Source organism: Choloepus didactylus, chromosome 9, assembly GCF_015220235.1.
Source record: "Choloepus didactylus isolate mChoDid1 chromosome 9, mChoDid1.pri, whole genome shotgun sequence".
NCBI classification, from domain to species: domain Eukaryota; kingdom Metazoa; phylum Chordata; class Mammalia; order Pilosa; family Megalonychidae; genus Choloepus; species Choloepus didactylus.
Genome location: NC_051315.1, coordinates 104,401,104 through 104,420,700, shown reverse-complemented (window position 1 = coordinate 104,420,700; position 19,597 = coordinate 104,401,104). Strand labels below are relative to the sequence as shown.

The 19,597-nt window shown below is 32.6% G+C and overlaps 1 protein-coding gene across 4 annotated transcripts in view; it reads left to right on the top strand.

Annotated features, from left to right (window-relative positions):
• Positions 1–19,597, top strand: part of ERBB4 (erb-b2 receptor tyrosine kinase 4) — a 1,164,817-nt gene that overhangs the window by 841,259 nt on the left and 303,961 nt on the right. For 3 of the 4 annotated variants that reach the window (XM_037849192.1, XM_037849194.1, XM_037849196.1), the window contains 5 exons: positions 3,688–3,806; positions 7,059–7,200; positions 10,945–11,058; positions 12,298–12,424; positions 18,842–18,915. In XM_037849192.1, coding sequence (XP_037705120.1) covers positions 3,688–3,806; positions 7,059–7,200; positions 10,945–11,058; positions 12,298–12,424; positions 18,842–18,915 — 576 coding nt within the window. The remainder of the gene's footprint in view (positions 1–3,687; positions 3,807–7,058; positions 7,201–10,944; positions 11,059–12,297; positions 12,425–18,841; positions 18,916–19,597) is intronic. The other variant, XM_037849193.1, reaches the window with a different exon arrangement.

Below are 19,597 nucleotides of genomic sequence, written 5' to 3'. Positions count from 1 at the left end.
AGCCCGGGTTAAATGATAAAATGTACAGCCCCAAGTCAGAACCATTGGGAGAGGAAGTAAAGAGAGTCAAAATGCACTGAGGGGAAAAAATACAAAGGGGGAAGCATATAAAGGAGGAGGGAAGTGACAGAGAATAAAAACATAGGAAAGAAGACACATTTATAAAAACTTTGCTCAAATTTAGCTTTATTTATTTTTAATAGGGAAACAGAAATCTTTTTGTCTTATCACTGTGATGTCAGAGCTCTCTTGCATCATTTATAAATGTTCCTTGTCCTTTTTGTTACTCACAGGAGACAGTAATAAATATTTGATTACTAAATTGCCAAATTTCTTCAAATAAAAGGCATTTGTTCTAAGGGAGTAACTTTAAGCATGGTTATCTTTATATTTAAAGAGGTAATTAAGCCATTGTTTAAACTAGTGAGCTACTATTATGAAAAAGGTACTTAAATTGTTGTTATTTTGAGATGTTATATATTTTCCCAGGAATATCCCCGTACCATGGAATACCCTGATTCCTTAAACTTTACACATCTAATTCTCATGGATATTTTTAATGAACCCTCATCCCCAATTTCAAGATTACTCATTCCACTATAACAAGCATTTAAACTTCCCAGGTTTTACCTTTTATATTAAACAATCACAATTACTGGTGTACCACAAATGAATAAGCTAGTTAAAATTCAAACTTAATATGTTAATGCACCAAATGAAGCAAATTAGAAAGGATGCTAAATGCAGGGGGAATAATTCTAATGAAATAATATTCAAGCAAGGATCAAAATTAATAAAAACAAAGTCCATTATAAGTTAGTCTTCCTGTAGTGGCTGAGTTAATACATTGAATTCAGGAATTTGTTTTGTTTTGTTTCTCCATCATAAAATATGAGAACAGTTTGATGTCATTAATTCATATTAAGTGAGTAATGCTAAGTCACTGGTAAGTAACATTAAATATATTTACTTTATGGTGTTCTTCTACTTGTCCTGAAGGCAAACTTCATCTGTGCAAAGGGAACATTTTCCTTCTGAAAACAAATCTCATATGACAACCCAAAGAAATGTTTCTTAACTGTTACCTCACTCCTTGGAGATTAACCTTATTGTTCTCTTCTTTTTGCTTATTTATATTATTTTCTGTCAAGCAGACACTTCCAAATATGTTTTCATGCTTAATGAACTTTCAATTGGAATTAAGGCATGTGAAAATTTTGATCATAAGAAGTGCTAATTTTAATGTTGTATATATCTTATATGTTTTTAAAATTGAATATAGGCTGCTTCTGAGACAAATCTTGTAATTCCGTTTTAACATCTTGAATTAAATTTTAAAAAATATTTGCGTTTGGATAATGGCTTAGAGGGTTGTTTCTTTGCATGTTCCTGAAATGGAAGGGAATATCTGAGATAAAAGTGTTCTGAAATAAACAGTAAGATATGTATGTATAGAGGAAATTGCTATTTTTAAAAATTTGAGATTGATCCAATACATATTATTAAATAACTTAAAATACATGTTTCAGGAGTTTCCAAGAATTATTGTTATTGAATCTAGGATTGTATTATGTTAGCTATTTGTAACATATTATTTCCATATTGAATGAGTATACACTCATTTAATGAACATTTAATAAATAATTCAAAAATAAGCTCAATGTTAATTATCTTGCCTTTTTAAATATTGTCTATGTGACTTTCTTCATCTGCCAGGAAAGATCAAAGTATTTAAATAAATGGAAACTGAAACATTTTGTATAGTTATCAGAAATCAACAGAATTAAAAACAGAAATGAACATTTAGACAAATGAAGAGAAGAATTATGTTTGAATCTATTCTTTTAAATCTATTCTATTTAAAATGTTCCTTTATTATGGTGTAGTTTACTAAATAAACATACCACTTGTATAAATATAGGAAAATTGATGTAAGTGCAATGAATATTAGGAGTTAATGAGTGAATGTAATATGTTTGAGCACATAACTTACATATATGTATATATAAGTGTAAATTATATGAATGCCAGGTACAGTTCTGGACATCGGAATACATTAGTGAATGAAATAATTGTAATAAATAAGTTGTGAAGTATGTTAAAAGGTGATTGGTGCTATAATAGAGAGAGAAGAGAGAGAGAAAAAGAGAGGGAGGGAAGGAGGAAGAAAAGGAGGAAGGAAAGAAGGAAGGAAGGAACGAATGAACGAACGAAAGGAGGGAAGAAGAAAGGAAGAAAAAAGAGGAAGAGCAAGATACGGGGAATCATGAGTGGGTTGTTGGGAAGGAGTCAGTATTAAATGGGGTAGACTTCATTGACAAGGTGAAATTTGTGCAAAGACTTAAGTTGAAGGGGTACACTGAACTGATTTATGATGTAGAAATTTATACTAGTATACTTACAGACTTTATTTATTTAGAAATTTACTGCTACCCAAATTGCAAATATAAAATATGCCCTTACAAATTCAGATCCAAAATCTGCTGTTTTTTTGTCCCCCCTCCACCCCAAATCTTCTATAAACTTATGATAAGAAAAATCATGTGACTTTATTTTTATAAAATAAAAACCAGACAGAGGTGAATCTGGGTGCCATTTTAATTTAAAGTCTATTTGATATTTTTATTGAATGTACTACATAGAGAGTAATACGATCATGTCCAATTAAGGGGCATAGTTTGTATTTAAACTTTATATGCTATTTTATTAATATCATCATCATGTGCAATAGAAAAGGATCCAAGTGAAAATACCATGGGATCATGAAATAATCACTGGCAAAATTTAGGGAAATTTTAAATGTGTAACAGATAATAACAGTAATCCAAAGTTATTTTTTTGTTTTCTTAATCCTCTATTTATTGTACTTTAATATATTTATTTACATAAATATATGGAAAATGATGGAAAATTGAGTTATATTCTATCTTGTACACTGTGGGGTATCTAGATGGGGACTTCTATAGACAGCTGGAAATACATATTGCAGCTGAATTTAGAGAATTCAGACCTGAAAGTCATCTACCTAAAGGTAGTATGTGAAGTGATGATTTCTCCCAGAAGACAGCCCATAACCCACAGAAAATTGTCAAGAGCAACTCTGGGGAATACTGTTAGTATTGCTATGTTAGAAGTAAAGGAAGCTTAGAAGAATAGTCAAAGAGCTGGGAAGAAATTACAGTGATGTGGAAAGAAAGAAGCCAATAAATGAATTGCTGCAAATATCTTGTAAAATCCATGTCTCTAAATATTGTTAGCATATGCGTTGAGAATGGGAGATAAGTACATTTGTGTCCTTCAGTACTACTGTTCTGATGTTCAGCTTATAGCATTGCTTTTACTAATGTATACTTTGATATGATGCTGTCAACTTGGATTGAAGGATAAATTTTAAAAAAAGACGACCATTTATTTCACCTTTGATTCAATCTCATTACATTGTATGATTTTTGTAAAGCACTGTAGGTATTTTCTGTAACAAGAAAGAATATAAAAAGTAACAAATTGCTATATAAATTTTGGAGATGTTTGTACAGTAATTTTGATCTAGTTGCAGCCTTCATTCAGTAAATGTTTGCTGAATTGAGTCAATGGTGAGTTGAGTCAATTATGGCTTTTCTCAGCTACTCCAAATAGCCTTAGAAGTTTCTTTTGGTGGCTGACTTTGATCCTATCTGTCTTCTGCAGTAACAAGGACGGTGTGTGCAGAACAATGTGATGGCAGGTGCTATGGACCCTACGTCAGTGACTGCTGCCATAGAGAATGTGCCGGAGGCTGCTCAGGACCTAAGGACACCGACTGCTTTGTATGTCTGGGAGTTCTCCCTTTTAATCTCCTCCCTTCTCAGATTGACTCAGGCACATTGAATCTTTAACATCTTATTACAGTAAGATCAAGTGTAGCCATCTCAGGATTAAGAAAAATGCTCTGCCTTCAGAGAAGTGTTAGCTATCGATTAATTAGGATTGTTCTGATCTATTAATGAACTAGGTGTTTCTGATATAATTTATATTAAAAGTAACATTCATTGGAAAACTTGAAGGGGAACATATTGAGAAATCTTTTAAAAATATAATAGTATCCTTTCCAGAATTTTCAGTGGTTTCTTGTCTATATTGTTGTGTTATTGAGTCCCTTTAGTAGGGGCACTTGTATTTTATTTCTTGAATACAAATTTCGAGATTAGTGCAGATAACTTTATGAATTTAAGTATTTTTCCAGTTTAGATTGTTTACAAGCTTCTGTTACTTGTTCAAAATTTATAAGACTTACAAATACACATTTAAAACAATTTATATGCTAATCACTATGATTTTAATTTTAGAAAAGGACACTTACTTCCTTATAATTAACATTTATAACTTGGCGGGGGTACTTTTTAATTACATTTTGATATCACTGATACAGTTCTTTTTGTTATTTTGAATATATGAGATCAATTCTGTGAGTTAAAGTTAACCCAGTTTCATACATACAGAACAATAGTTTATTTTTAAGCTAAAAATCATAAAAAATAAGAAATTGTTTTATTGTTCAAAATGAGCACAGGAACTTATTTTCATTTTTCCTCCTCTCAAATATCCAACGAGCCACATATACATGTTTAGATGTGAACATTATCACTTAATTTCTGAAAAAAAAATACAAAATATAAATTGCAGCTATTGTGATATAAATAGTAATACCTTAATTGTCTTCATGACATATGAAACTTATATTGTCTACCCTGATTCTGCAGTGATACAAGAATATGTGTTACAGAATCAAGTAGGGAGGAGAAAGAAAGAAATCCAAACATTAAAAATTTAAGGAAGATACTCAGTAGATCTTGAACTGAGAATCTTATTCTTGTTCATCTCCACACTTGGGATTGAAGGCTGATTTTGAGGAACGCTGAACACTGCAGGTTTTTGTTGTATTGACAATTCCAAAGCAATAACAACAAAAAACACCAAAAATAACTAAAAAAAATTTTTTTTTACTGTATTTTTCATGGTTCCATTATCACAATAAGCAGAGTGTCAAGTGAGCTTCAGATTTCTCATTCCATTATTTTATGCAACGGGCCAGTGATTCCACTTTGGCATTTGATACAGAATGTTCAGGAGTGCCAGACCAAGGCTGTGGTGGAAGTTACATTGTTTTTGTGTGCTGATTGGAAGGTAAATTTGTTTTAGTCCTCTAGCTTATGTTCCTTTGTTCCCAAGCAATGTGTGCACAAGTCTGTATAAAGTATGTTTGTAAAGCAGTTATAAGTACATATGAAGTTTTATAGCCATGAATTAAAACTTACTGAATTTTCTGGATTGGTTTTTAATAGATTCTTCTTGGAAAGTGCCATCTTAGTGAATAATGTATCATCAGTGAATCTCACTCTGATTATGAATCTAGTAGACCATCATCAGGGAATTGTCATGTTTGTGATAAAGTGCTTGTAAAACAACAATTGATGAAGCAAATGTTTTTAGGAAACAGAATAAAATAATGCTTATTAATAACCATATATAAAATTTATGCTGAAGTGTAAAACAAATCTTTAGTTCACATAAGCTTGCCTTCCAAGGCATCAATTATTCCTATTTTTTTTAATTAAGAGAATTAGTTAAACCATCATTTTGTTAATCACGTGTTTGTATATACTTATATATATCTTCTGTATTCCTATCAAATACCTAACCCTCAGGTGGTAAATTTATTTTTAATTTTTCTCAAACGCATTTGAAAATATTAATGGATTGATATTTTAAAACAAACATGTTAGCAGAAATAACTGTCTTACTTGAACTTGGTGGCTTTTACTAAATGGTGTGACATTATGAAAAACACCATAGAAGAAATGGCATGTTATTTACTTACTGGCTAAAACCATAGTTACCTCTTTACACTTTTGTATTGTATACATTTATGCTTAACTAGTCACTCACCAGAGCCTTTTCAAGTCAGTTTAAATGACCACCATAGTGTTTCCTCACTGTACAATGGTGGTGATTGTGTTTAAAATGTCACTTAAGACATTGAATTCTCCAAATGCCACCTCAAAGAAAGTTGTAGTCTGTAGAGTTGAGGGTTTAGTTGTCAGTGCCAGATTCTAATACTGAACATAAATGCTTGGAATATATATGAGCTTAAATAATTCTTCTCTATTAGCTAACTTTAATAATTTAAACCAATTCTCAGTTAGAATGTGAAGATACTAAGCAATTAGAATATTACTAACCACCAAAGTTATATTTGCTGATACTTGAAAAAAAATTGTAAAATTTTGGAGGTCCAAACAAATTGGTATTTAAAAATAAACAACTCATATTTTTAAATTCATTTTTATTGAGATATATTCACATACCATGCAGTCATACAAAGCATACATTCAGTTGTTCACAGTACCATTATATAGTTGTGCATTCATCACCAAAATTAATTTTTGAACATTTTCACTACCACACACACAAAAATAATAAGAATAAAAATTAAAGTCAAAAAGAACAATTAAGGTAAAAAAGAATACTGGGTGACTTTTTTTTTTTTTTTTTTTTTTTGCCCCTGTTTTTCTACTCATCCATCCATACACTGGACAAAAGGGAGTGTGGTCCATATGGCTTTCCCAATCACATTGTCACCCCTCATAAGCTACATTTTTATACAGTCGTCTTCAAGATTCATGGGTTCTGGGTTGTAGTTTGATAGTTTCAGGTATCCACCACCAGCTACCCCAATTCTTTAGAACCTAAAAAGGGTTGTCTATATTGTGCGTTAAGAGTGCCCACCAGTGTGACCTCTCAGCTCCTTCTGGAATCTCTCTGCCTCCCAAGTTTATTTCCTTTCTTTTCCCCCTTTTGGTCAAGAAGATGTTCTCCATCCCTCAATGCTGGGTCTAGATTCCTCCCCAGGAGCCATATTCCATGAACAACTCATATTTTCAAATTTTGCAGTACATATGAAATTGATATATACAAAGTTGAAAGAAAACAATCCTCTCACAAAAGTGTTGCAGAAGTGTTCCTTTGGCAAGTATTAGGGAGGTTATTTTTAAATGAAAGTAATATTTGCTATGTTGCAGGCCTGTATGAATTTCAATGACAGTGGAGCATGTGTTACTCAGTGTCCCCAAACTTTTGTCTACAATCCCACCACCTTTCAATTGGAGCACAACTTCAATGCAAAGTACACATACGGAGCATTCTGTGTCAAGAAGTGCCCACGTAAGTAACAGAATAAGAACAGTCAAATTAATTAGATCAACATTTAAAAATTAAGGAACTCCATATAAATTCATTTTAATCTGTAACTTGTAAAAGTATTGTGATTTACTTTGATTGTATGTACTATTGCTTCTGTTTCACAGATAAGCAAACTAAACTCAAAAAAGTAAAGTGACTGGCCTAATGTTTCATAGCAAAGAATCAAAGAATGGCATTTTTGAGGCTAGAGTACATCATTTTTGACTCCTAAACCCTTGTTATTTTTACTATATCTCAATTTTTCTGCATGTCATGCTGCTTCTCAAAAAAAAGTTATTATTTAAGTAGCCGGAAACTATGTAATAAATGGGATTTCCTAATAAAAATTAATTTTTACCTAAAATTGTTTATCAGTAGTTACTTATAATTGAATGTATAGCATTGTACTTTTAATATAAAATCTAAACTTAATAGATATAGAAAATATGTTGTGTTCTTTATCATACTGATACCTCACCTGGTGGATTCAAAAGCACCTGCATCATGAATTCAGCATAATATATGGGTTGATATTTGATTGATGATTTATCTGTTGGAAAGGATGAAAACAATCACATTTGTCCACTTACTTAAAAGAAGAAGGCTATTGTGACTTTCTTCACTTAGTGCATGTGACACAGTAGGAAGGGTAAGGAGTGTGGGATGAGAGTGGCTATGAGTTTTGGCTTTGCTCACTTTATTATTCATTTGATTTTAAGTAAGACATTCAGTTTCCTATTTCATCCTTTTTCTTTCCAAGAGTTATTGTCAGGATTAGAGGAAAAGGGAAATAAGGATCAGGGTAGATAAGTATATGAAAAAGTATTTGGGAACAATTCTAGTCATTATTATTACATTTCTATATATTGGTTAAAAGAGTAATTGTTTCAGTCTTTTTATATGTGTGTCAGTGTGTGTGTATAAACTCTGAATTAGCATTTTAAAGTCAAGGACACACTAACTCTAGGGCAGTAGTGATTTTCCATCTTAAACCCATTAGTTTTCAAACCAATGTTTTTGATATAATACAAACCTCTTATCTATAGTTACCCTGTATCTCACCATTTGCTTGTAAATTACAAAGCTAGATGATCAATTTTTTTTTTCCTTTTTCTTGGACAAATGCCCTCCTACTCTACCGCCTTCAAATTGTGATACCCTCCCCAAAAGACAATCAAAACCAGGCTTCTTGGAGAATTTGGTGCTTTCACTTTTATTCAAGTCTCAAGGTTGAAGCCCAGGGTTTTTTGTGGAGTAAAATAATTACCAGAGAAATCTGAACTAGGGAATTCTCATATTCCCCATATATCCTTTACTGGCTCATCTAGAGGCTCTCAACTCCAAGTTTAGGAAATTGTCTAAACACTAAGTACTATTTGGTGAAATAACACACCAGTTTGCCTTATATATGGTAATTCACAAACTTCTTTTCTTGGATTAGTTTAGGTGTTTCAAATTACATACTAATTTAAAACACTTCAGTCTACCATAAAATTCAGATTTCTGATGGGCCTTGCTCACGAGGCATGGTTTGCCCAACCAGAAGCTGGCTTGAGAAAACAAGGTCATCTAGCTTTTAAACACTGGTCCCTGTACCAGAACTGAAATCCCCAAACTCCAATTACTAAGACAGAAAATTTTTCAGACAATTTTTGAAAATCATTTGGGTGCAAAGCCTGAACTGAACTAATAAAAGGCTGTTTATAATATTTGTGTATTCTCATTAGCATAAATGTGAAGGTGTTTAATTATGGGGTATTGCTCAAGATTTTGCAGAAGTGGTGATTATTTAATATATAGTATATGCACCTGTTGCAGATTGAATTCTCCTAAGACAGAGATTGGATTATCAAAGGTGTTCTTAGAATCAGCATCTGTGGGAAAAGGGAAGGAAGCAGTTTTGAGCAGTGGTCAGTCTCAACAATGTGCCCCTTTCATGGTGAATGCTCTCTGGTGGATGCTAACTTGGAATATAAAGATCATCCTCCCTTGTGCCCATTCCCATGGATTCTTACACATCTCTCTACCTCCAGACTTCCTTTCTCCTCAGATTTTTCTCTTTTTTCTTCCATACAAAGCCAAGCCTATATATGTTTATGTATTTATATATTTAAAGTATATATTATTATTTAAAGTATATATTATTTCCAGGCATACACACATACACACACACACACACAAACACACACTCACACATATTCCCACTCCCCTAATCTCAGAACACTTCTGTTTCCACAAAGTGAATGATCAGGTACATTTGGTAAGATTTTCCCCGTCCATTCTTGAATGAGTCCACAAGGCAACTTCTGTCTATTTTCAGCTTGCCACCCACATTCCAAGCTTAGCTTTTGTCCTCTTCTGTTATCTTTGTCATAAGTGCCCTCTCTCTGTCTCTGTGCAGCCACAGGTAGACAGTATGGGGATCTGGAACCCCTGCTTATGTAGTTTACTTGTACCTATGCCTCTGTTCATATCCAATCACAGATGTACTGCTTCCATCCTACATGGATTGCTGTTGGATTTGCTTAACATTATTACTTCATGGTTCTGATAGAACCTTGTTCCTGATGGGCTATTCTGGGCATGTGGACAATTGATGACCCATAGTTAGGTGCTCCTTCTTTGCTAGGTCCCAGAAGCACATCAGGAGTTGCTTGTCAAATGCTGTACCATTCTGTGTTGCAGATGGCATAGCTTAGCTCTAGAATTCTAGAGGCCACCTTTGTGATTTTCCTGTGGTGACATGCCATAATTCCACATGGCATATTTTGCCACCCTAGTTTCTTCCAATATCATAGAGCTGCTTGGGTTGTATGGTGGTATGGCCTGAATGGCAGGCCTTTTCATGACAGTCTGAACCTATGCCAGATCCCTTTCCTGATCTGGGCCCTCCTCAAAAGCTAGAAGTGTTCAATACCAGGGCCTATTGGACCAGGCATGCAGTATGTTGCCTCCCAAACCCAAAGGGGCCTAGCAGGTGCTGTGTTTCACGGTTCCTTGTGGGAGGTTCTAGGTGAAATAATTTCTCCATTATCCAAGAGGGTATGTCCTGGCATGTCCCAGATCACTGGACTCCTAGATATTTTCCATTTGTTACAGGTAATAAGATGTTCCTGGTCTATATAGTAGACCTTTCTTAAAGTACTAAACATTTCAAATTTCATTTTGTTTCTGCATGTAAATATATGGGGAAAGTAGTTGTGCCTCTTCTTTGAAAGAGATAATACATTTTACGTTTTAAAGATTCCTACTGAATATGTAGTGCACTTTCTGATCCATAGCAGCTTAACTTAAGCTCCATTTTTGCTTCATGTAACTTGAAGTATTTTTAGGCTTCAAATTTGCATCATGACATGAAATGAAGTGGAACTATTGAAAAACGCAAACTAAATGTCATGCAGTTTCCTAAGTCTATGAAAGAAATTCACTATCTTGGGGGCAATTCAGGGAGTGGAGCAGTGTAGCCAGGCAAATGCTAGTTGTCGCTAACACACACTGCCCTCAGATTTGGATGTGGATGTTCAGAGATGCCATTTCAGGTTGAGAATTAAATTTACCCACATCAAACATGTTTTATTATATAGTAAGCACTAAGATATTTAAACAGGACTGTTTTAGGGGAAGAGATATATGCACTATCAATGATAGTCTAATCATTTTGAAATCCTAGAATTTCTTGGTTTGCTGAATATTAATATTATTGTTTATTTTAACTTTTATTAACAGATAACTTTGTGGTAGATTCCAGTTCCTGTGTGCGCGCCTGCCCTAGTTCCAAGATGGAAATAGAAGAAAATGGGATTAAAATGTGTAAACCTTGCACTGATATTTGTCCAAAAGGTGAATGATAGCTCTGATTATTTTGGCAAGAACAGGTGCCTAAATCAAGTTTTTCATTGACTTTTTAAAAGGATGACCAAATAAGCCTCTCAGTGCACACTCACTCCCACAGCCAAACCCTTCAAAATACACTTTTCCATAACTTCAAACTGTGCCCCACGAGATCAACTACTGTGATAGATAGGTGATGCTATGTACTCTTGGTTTTGAATGATAACTACTAAATTGGGCCAGATAAAACTCAGAGTTAAGTTTAATAGGAACTTAAAAATGAAATTGCATTTTATTCTATATTTAGCAGATCTTAGATGCTATGTACAAATTAAGGTTTTACTTGGTTATTTGAGCATCAAAAACACATGTTAGTTACTTGCCACTGTATGCAAAGCACTCTGCTAAGCATAGAAAGGGATGCAGAGAGACAAGCAAGATGCATCTTACTCTCTCGATCTTAAAAAATATTTTGAGAGATAACATACATATGAAATAACAAGGAAGTTTACTGCAAGTGTTAAATAAATGTTGCAGATAATTCATGCTATAGAATTTTAGTGGAAGAAGAAATCCCTTCCAGCTGTGGTACTCAAATTCCCCACCAGAATGAAACTTAAATTAAGCAGGACCGAAGTACAGTCCAAATTTTCTGAAAGTTATTAAGCGTTCAAAAGTATTGAGTGCCTTAGAAAAGAGCAAATGTCTGACTCACTTCTAGATGACATATAACATGTGTGTATAAACATATGCATACATTTATATTTCGGTAGAACCTTCAGAAAGCATAGGTTATACTCAGTTTAAGAATAAATATTCATGTGGCTCTTGATACTGTAAAAAATTCACATTATTAGTACTCTGTATGTAATGTATGTTTCCACTAAATCATCATTTTATAACTGCAGGTTATATATAGTAGTGGGTCATGAAATTATTTTACTAAAGTGACTAGTATCTTAAAAATATTAAATGTAATGATATAGAATAGATGAGACAATAGATAATTTTACATAGTAAGCAGAAGTATTGATTGATGAAATTTTATTTCAGTTATGTAAGTGTTGTGTGTATACTGGGTCTTGCTATAAAATATTATTTTTCAGCACTAGTCCATAATGCAGGGGCATTAGTAAATGTTAAGTAAATGAAATATTTAGACAAAATACACTCATTTTATAAAGAAATGCAGTGATTTATTTACAAAAAAAAATATCAATCCCCTGACTATGAGTCTTTTTTCTACAGCTTGTGATGGCATTGGCACCGGCTCATTGATGTCAGCTCAGACTGTGGATTCCAGTAACATTGACAAGTTCATCAACTGCACCAAGATCAATGGGAATTTGATCTTCCTTGTCACTGGTATTCATGGGTCAGTATTAAACTTTTGTACATTATTTTACAAAATATAAACAAAGCTTAAGAAATGCTTCAGTGTTTTCTCTTTGATTCCTCTTGACCCTGAAGAGTTTTGCCCTTCATTACTACACTTCCCCAACACAAGCCAGTGTCAGCTTGAAGCAGCAATACCAGTAAACCAAAGTTTGGGGTATCATACAGATTTTGAGTTTGGTGATTATATAATGTTTGAAAATATAAATTTGTATTTAAGCTAAACTATATTTAAGCTGCAATGTACTTATAGAGCATTCTCCATGACTGCATAGTTTTCAGCAGTATCAGTGGTTGGGGTGAGGGATTTTATTCAAATTCTTAACTGATTTATTCAAGACTACATCAATTCATATTCCTTAAAAAATAATTCTACATAAAGAAAGTCAGTAAATTGAAATTCTTCTAAGATTCTTTCTGAAATTCTTTTTGTTCTGATATATTCTCCTTTTCTCTTCAGTTGGGAAGTCAGTACTACTATAAGAGATCTATTTAATCAATTTCATTTTAGTAATATAAAATTGAAACATTTTCTTGGCTTCTTCATTATAGAACCACCTGCTGGTTTTAACTGGGAAAACAACCAAATTTGTTTTGAATTGTAATAAAAATGTCAATATTTTTACTTTCCACTTCATCTATTTGATTATATTACTACTTAATCCCTAAATACTAGTGCTACAGGCTACAAATAAAGAAAACCCCTCACATATTTCAATTCAGAATCTTACTCTGAACATATGTCACACCATTTCTAGAAGCAAAGTGATTTAACACATTACGAATAAATATGTCCAAATAGGAACAGCAAGAGCAATAGAAAAAACTGTTTATTTTTCCATTAAAAGAAATTATTGTATGTGTCATTGCATAAAATATTTCTTTAATTTAAAATGTAGCTTTTAATATGGGCCCATATCAGGTACAATAATAATAGTATGTATTCTCTGCACCCAGAGGTATTGTATTTGGCCCAAGTACTGTTTTTGTTTTTGTTTTTAATTGTTTTCAAATTTATTTTTTATTAGGATCAAGATATCTAACCCCTTTTGAAAATGTGCAAACTTGGTAACTCTAGCCCCCATTCCTACGGGGCAACAAATTGTTGGAGCTAGGTAACACTGGCCATTTTTAGATGGGCTTTGTGCAGTTGAGTTTACCATATCCCCACTTAATCCTTTTATGCTGCCCTCTTAGCTTCCTTGGCCCAGTGAGTAGATCTTGATCCATATTTAGGCACATCTTTTAATTTGCTATATATATATGACATTTAGAAAAACAATATATCCACATTTTAACTATCTTTAAAACCGAATATTACCATGAATACAAAAGCATATCATATTAATAAAGTTGTTTTATGAGAAATAAGAAAATACAGCCACTTGATTCTCTTTGCCTGTGGAAGTAACGAATGGATTAGCCTCAATTCCATGAGTGGGGGGAACATTTGAAATTGTATCCTCATGAATTGTATTAAGTAGTTTTCATGCCTTTCAGGCCCCAAATCCCTCATGTATACATTAAGCATTTTAACACTACCATTTCAATTCTGAAATAATATAGCCTACCTATACACATAATTTTAAAAATCACGACAATTCTCTAACTGTAATTTAAAGAAAGAGTAAGTGGGAACTAATTCATAATAAAATATACATTAGTAGAAAAATGCTCAGCTTCCACTTATTTATAATTGAACTTTGGATTTATGAGAAATAAAGATAAAAAATCATTTTGTTTAAGAAGTACAGGGAAATAAGGAAGAGAAACAGTTGACTTCTGGAATAGAAAATAACTGACCATGCATATTTTTATATGATAAGAGGAAGAGGGAAATAAGCTTAACTGAAATAGGGACAACATAATTAGGAAATTACAGATGATCCTTGTAGAGAAAAGGACCAAGTATGAGTCTGCACAGGAGAGGTCCTAAATGTCTGGTGTGGACACTTTAAGATTGTGCAAAATATGAGATAATTCTTTGCTGTGAGAGATAGTCCTGAACATGACAGGATGTTTAACATCCCTGGTCTTGGGTTATTGCTAAAAAGTCTGTATCTTTGTGATAACTAAAATACCTCTACAAATGTCCCAACTTCCATTTAGTGGGGTGGTACTGCCCCCTTTGAGAAGCACTGCAAGAACTTTGTGATAACACAGTGATTAGGAACCAACAAAAGTAACCTGCCCATGGTGAAAGTTACAAATAAAACATGATTGGGAAGATATGAAAAATGACTTTATCTAGTGAGGTTCAGAATAGATATTTTAGTCTTGGTTCATCATGGAACAGACTTAAAAGTCTGAACTTATACTAAGTATAAAATGATTGTGCATATTCTTATTTGCCCAAGAATTATAGTGAGGTAAATGTTAATAAGTAAATGCAAAAAAAAAAATGAAGAAAATATATTTTAAGGGATAAAAATATATTGTGCTGTTGAGACCATACATTTAAAAGTCTATGAGAAGAATCATTATAAAACTTTAGAATAATCCCTGACTTTTAAGGAGAACAATCAAGCTAATTCATCCAGGTAAAAAATGATTTATAGAAAACATCTCACATCAATGAGAAGCAAAAGGTCATACCAAGCTTCTCTGAAAAATAAGATCAGAAAAGAAGAGTTACATGTTCTAATTGGGTAACTTGGTCCAGACTAGGGCGGTGTTTGATTTGCTATTCCACCACGGACAGATTACATTGACATGGGAGGCTTCCATTACATGTCAAACGCTCAGTTTCCTCCGATAGAAAATGGAGTACTGGTTTAATAATAAATACCTACTTCTTCTGATTGTTGTGAGAATTAAAAAAAAAAAAATGACTTCGAATGCTCAGCCCAATGCTTTGCATATTGTAAGACCTTAATAAGTGGTAGAAGGAAGGGAGGGAGAGAGGGAGGGAGGGAGAGAGGAAGATGAGAAGGAGGTACAAAAAAGAAAACCCTAAATGACTATATCTAGTTTATAGTACAACATACTGAGCAACAAATTTTATTTTTATAGACTACTGGAAACAAAATAAAGGTTATTTTGTAATGGCAATATTTCCCTTCAGGTAAATCATGATTCTTCATTCAGAAGATTATTTATGCTTACTCATAGCAATTAACCTTGGAATACTTGAAGTTATAATTAATATTTCTAAACATCTCAAGCATAATATGTAAGGCATTTCCAGGATCAGGAGATTATATATATATATATATATATAAAATCAATAAATACATATATTTATATATAATATGCTTCTCATTCGTAGTATATTCTATCATGAAACATATATTGTGAAGCCTTTTATTTTACTTTAGGAAGGTATTGATATAAATTTAATAGTAAGGCTAGAGACATCCTATATATGTACAGATAGGCATGTGTGTGTATGCATGTTTATATATATATATATATATATATATAAATTCATATATATATATATATATATAAACAGAAGCATTCTAACAAGTTAAAGAGATGCTCTACTTCATTTAATGTTATTACTCTAATAATATACTATTTTGTTGTGGTAAAAGGTTTTAATAGGATAGCATAGTTTGCTTAAAATAGCTGATGTTTTCCTTTGCACTCATAAAACAGGCAAAAATCAAAATTGGATGAGATTATGCTTTTCAAAATAAAGTTTCTGCTAGAAATAAATATACTGGAAATTTTTCAATGAAAATTTCTGTATAGAAATGAACTTGGAAAAGTTAATCGGCATGTTCAGTTCATAGCACAATAATTCCGTTGCCAGGAAATAGACAGGGTATTCTTGACTCCACATTTAGAGTGGGCACGCAAAGCGAAGTTCAGTGTTTGGGGTCACCAACAGGATTATTCCTCTCTCATATTTTCTCATATCAGCACTGTCTGTGTGCACGTGCTTAGAGTAACAAAATGTTCACCAAATAAGCATGTGAGAGACACTGGTAAATAAGGAGTGAGATGATAGACTTCAATGATAATAGACAATGGAAAAGAGATAATATGTTTGGTCATAAAATCAGGTGGTTTCAGTGGAATTGTGAAAATATGTTTCTCTATTTTTGTCCTGTACTTGAGCTTTATTTTGGATCACCAAACACAATGGCAGGGTAGATATAATGTTCTTTAAAATGGCTCTGAATTTAGCTGGGAAAGTTCTCAATTTTAAAATACCATGGATTTCAAGTGGCTGTAGGATGAGATTTCCAAGAGGTACTTTGAAGTTTATAAGCAGAATTCTGTCAATGTATTTTATGAGAGTCCTGAATCTCTAAAATTAAGTATATAAAACTTCTGTGGTCCATTGGTCTTAGTGCTAACAGTCTAGAATTCATTTCATACCTGGCAACCTAGAAGTGTTCTCAGTAAAGGTTTGGGCTGACCCCATTATTGTGTGCTTGCCCTGAATTTTTAGTCTTTCTCAATAAAGCCAGGGAATTTGATTATATGACCAGAGCCACCCCATGCACTGCTTTTCCTAGAAGACCAAAAGTTGAAAGTGCATTCTACTATTGCGTTGTTGATATTTCTAATGCTAACAAAAGGCTTTGCACATTAAAGAATGAGAAAAAGAAGTTTTCACAAATGGTGAACTTAATTTTGACATCATATTCATCAAAAGCATAGCTATTCATTCTGTTGGTCTTCACTTATAGATGCAGTTTGCCAGAACTTTAAATTTTTAAGAGATGTTTATATTCTACAGAAGAAAATTCTGATCAATAGTTTATGAATGAATTGTAAGGAAAACTCATTTATACTGTTTCTCCGGTCTAAGCAACCTCCATTTTTTGTGTGTTTTCCACAGCACTCCATGTTAAATTAGTAGTACATTGTTTCAGTTGTGCTTCTTAGGTTGAAATGGTGAAAACAGACTCTAATCAAAAAAAGATTTTTTAAAGTTCTGTGAGATGGTTCGCAGAACAGAATACGCTGATGAACCAACTTCAGTAAGGCTGGTAAAAGGTAGCTCTAGAGATCAAAGTGGCTGGAACTAATGGAGTCTTTTCAACATTCTAATACTGGGCCGAATGAGTGACAATGTGTTCAAATTCAAATTCCCGGGAGATAGGTGTATGATCATCCACTGGTCAGGGGATTCTGGAATACCTTAATAGCCATTTTAAGAATGTATCAATGGCATTTGGTTATTCTGCATGACAAAAAAGATTCTCATAAGAAGGGATAGGTATGCGAAGCTGGTGAAACAACATACCTACACACAAGAATAAAGCAATTGATTTCTGTTGGTGGATTCGTACTTTTGAAAAGACCTGTTTATCACTCTCAGAAAGCTTGCTTGATCTCTCTGGGAGAAGTGGCATTTCATTTCTTTTTGAAGAGTGTATATTAATATGAGATCTCTACTTGCCCAAGATAACATAGACTGTTTTTTTTTCCATATCGACTGTTTTTTAAAGTAAATCAACTTTTGAAAATTACTATGTATTCCTTAAAAACCAAAAATATTGCTGGAAATACTGAGAAATGTTTGGTGTTAAGTTTTATGTTTGGCTTAATATTCTAGGAAGCAATTATTTTTCATGGTCAGTATGTTTTAAATGAAAAATATTTTCCTAAAATTAACAATCTCTGAAAAAGTCCATTAATTATTGAATGTTAAAAGGTATTTTATGTTCATTTTTGAAAAAACAAGGTCATCTATACCAATAGCATTAATTTAAAATATGTTTATTCATTAGATGGAATTTAAAATCTCCAAAATTTGCAACACCTTTTGGATATTATGAAATTCATAGTAAATTTTGTTTTCAGATGTTAGATGGTTCATATAGATGGGAATGAATTGTCCCTGTCATATAGTAAAAATAAATAAACCAGATAGGAACAAGATGGCTCCGAATAATCTATATGAAAAGTAATTTTCATTCATTATTGAATTATAGTTCTCATAGATAAATGTGAAGCTATAGAAGAAAATTGTGCATGTGTTTGTTTCTAGCCTTCTTATGATAATATAGATGTTATTAGAAATTTAGAATGCTATGAGTAGCTCAAAGGGCAACATTCTTCATCATAATAAATTTATTTACAAATAAGATTTCTCCAAATTAAGAGTGATATTTTTAAAACAAAATAAAATAGTTCATAAATGGATTTGCTATATTTGGGGGGTAGGAGTGGGGGGTGGCTTCAGGATAGTCAAAATGAACATTCATCTGGATATAGGATAACCTTTGATGAAGAAACCATGTTCTGTATAATCAACAGTTTTTCCAAAGCAGCTGTTAATTCCCCTCCACATCTAGCATAGAACAGTTTAGACAAGGCATTGCTAGCCTTCCTATTGCTGATTAAAATTCAATCTGATTCAAGTAAAGCTACAATTCTAACATTTTTATTCCTTTACCTAATTTTAAATTTACAGCATCTGCTTCTGATTTTGTAGGGACCCTTACAATGCAATTGAAGCCATAGACCCAGAGAAGCTGAATGTCTTTCGGACAGTCAGAGAGATAACAGGTAATTTTTAAAATGTAATTGTTCTACTATGAAGTGTGCAAATTTTGGTGTTTTCTTGAAATCATTATCTGATTTTGGAATCAGCAACTCATTTTCCAAGCAAATCACAGTTTCTAAAAACTTGATATTATTTTAAATGAGTGTATATTATGTATATTTTGAAAGCCCATGGAATTATAAAAATACAATATATTGACATTTTGACATTACTGTTTTTTCAAGTGACAACTGATCCTTGGACCTATGTTGCTTTATTTTAATTTAATTTTTCACAAGAAGTACACGAGCATGGGTAACATATAGCATTCATTTCACACATATTTATTAAACACCTAATACATTCAAGGCTGTTATACTAGGTGTTATGGGGCCCTTAGAGGTGAAGCAGACATGGATTTGCAATCAAAAAATGGAAAGTTAAATAAGAAAGATTAGTTATGTACATAAGTATACAGATAAAGTGATAAAGGATTTCTGAGGGTAAGTTGAAACTGCATTTTTCTTTTTGTGTAGTTAGACTAAATATTTTTGTTTTTAGAAGAAAAAAATGAATTAGAAACCATTTAAATCTTTAAATATCTACAATTTTATGATTCCATATGTCTCAGATATGTAGATTCTTGGTGCTTATTATTTTGAAACTCATTATTTATTGAGTATTGTAGCCTAGAAACTGTGAGTA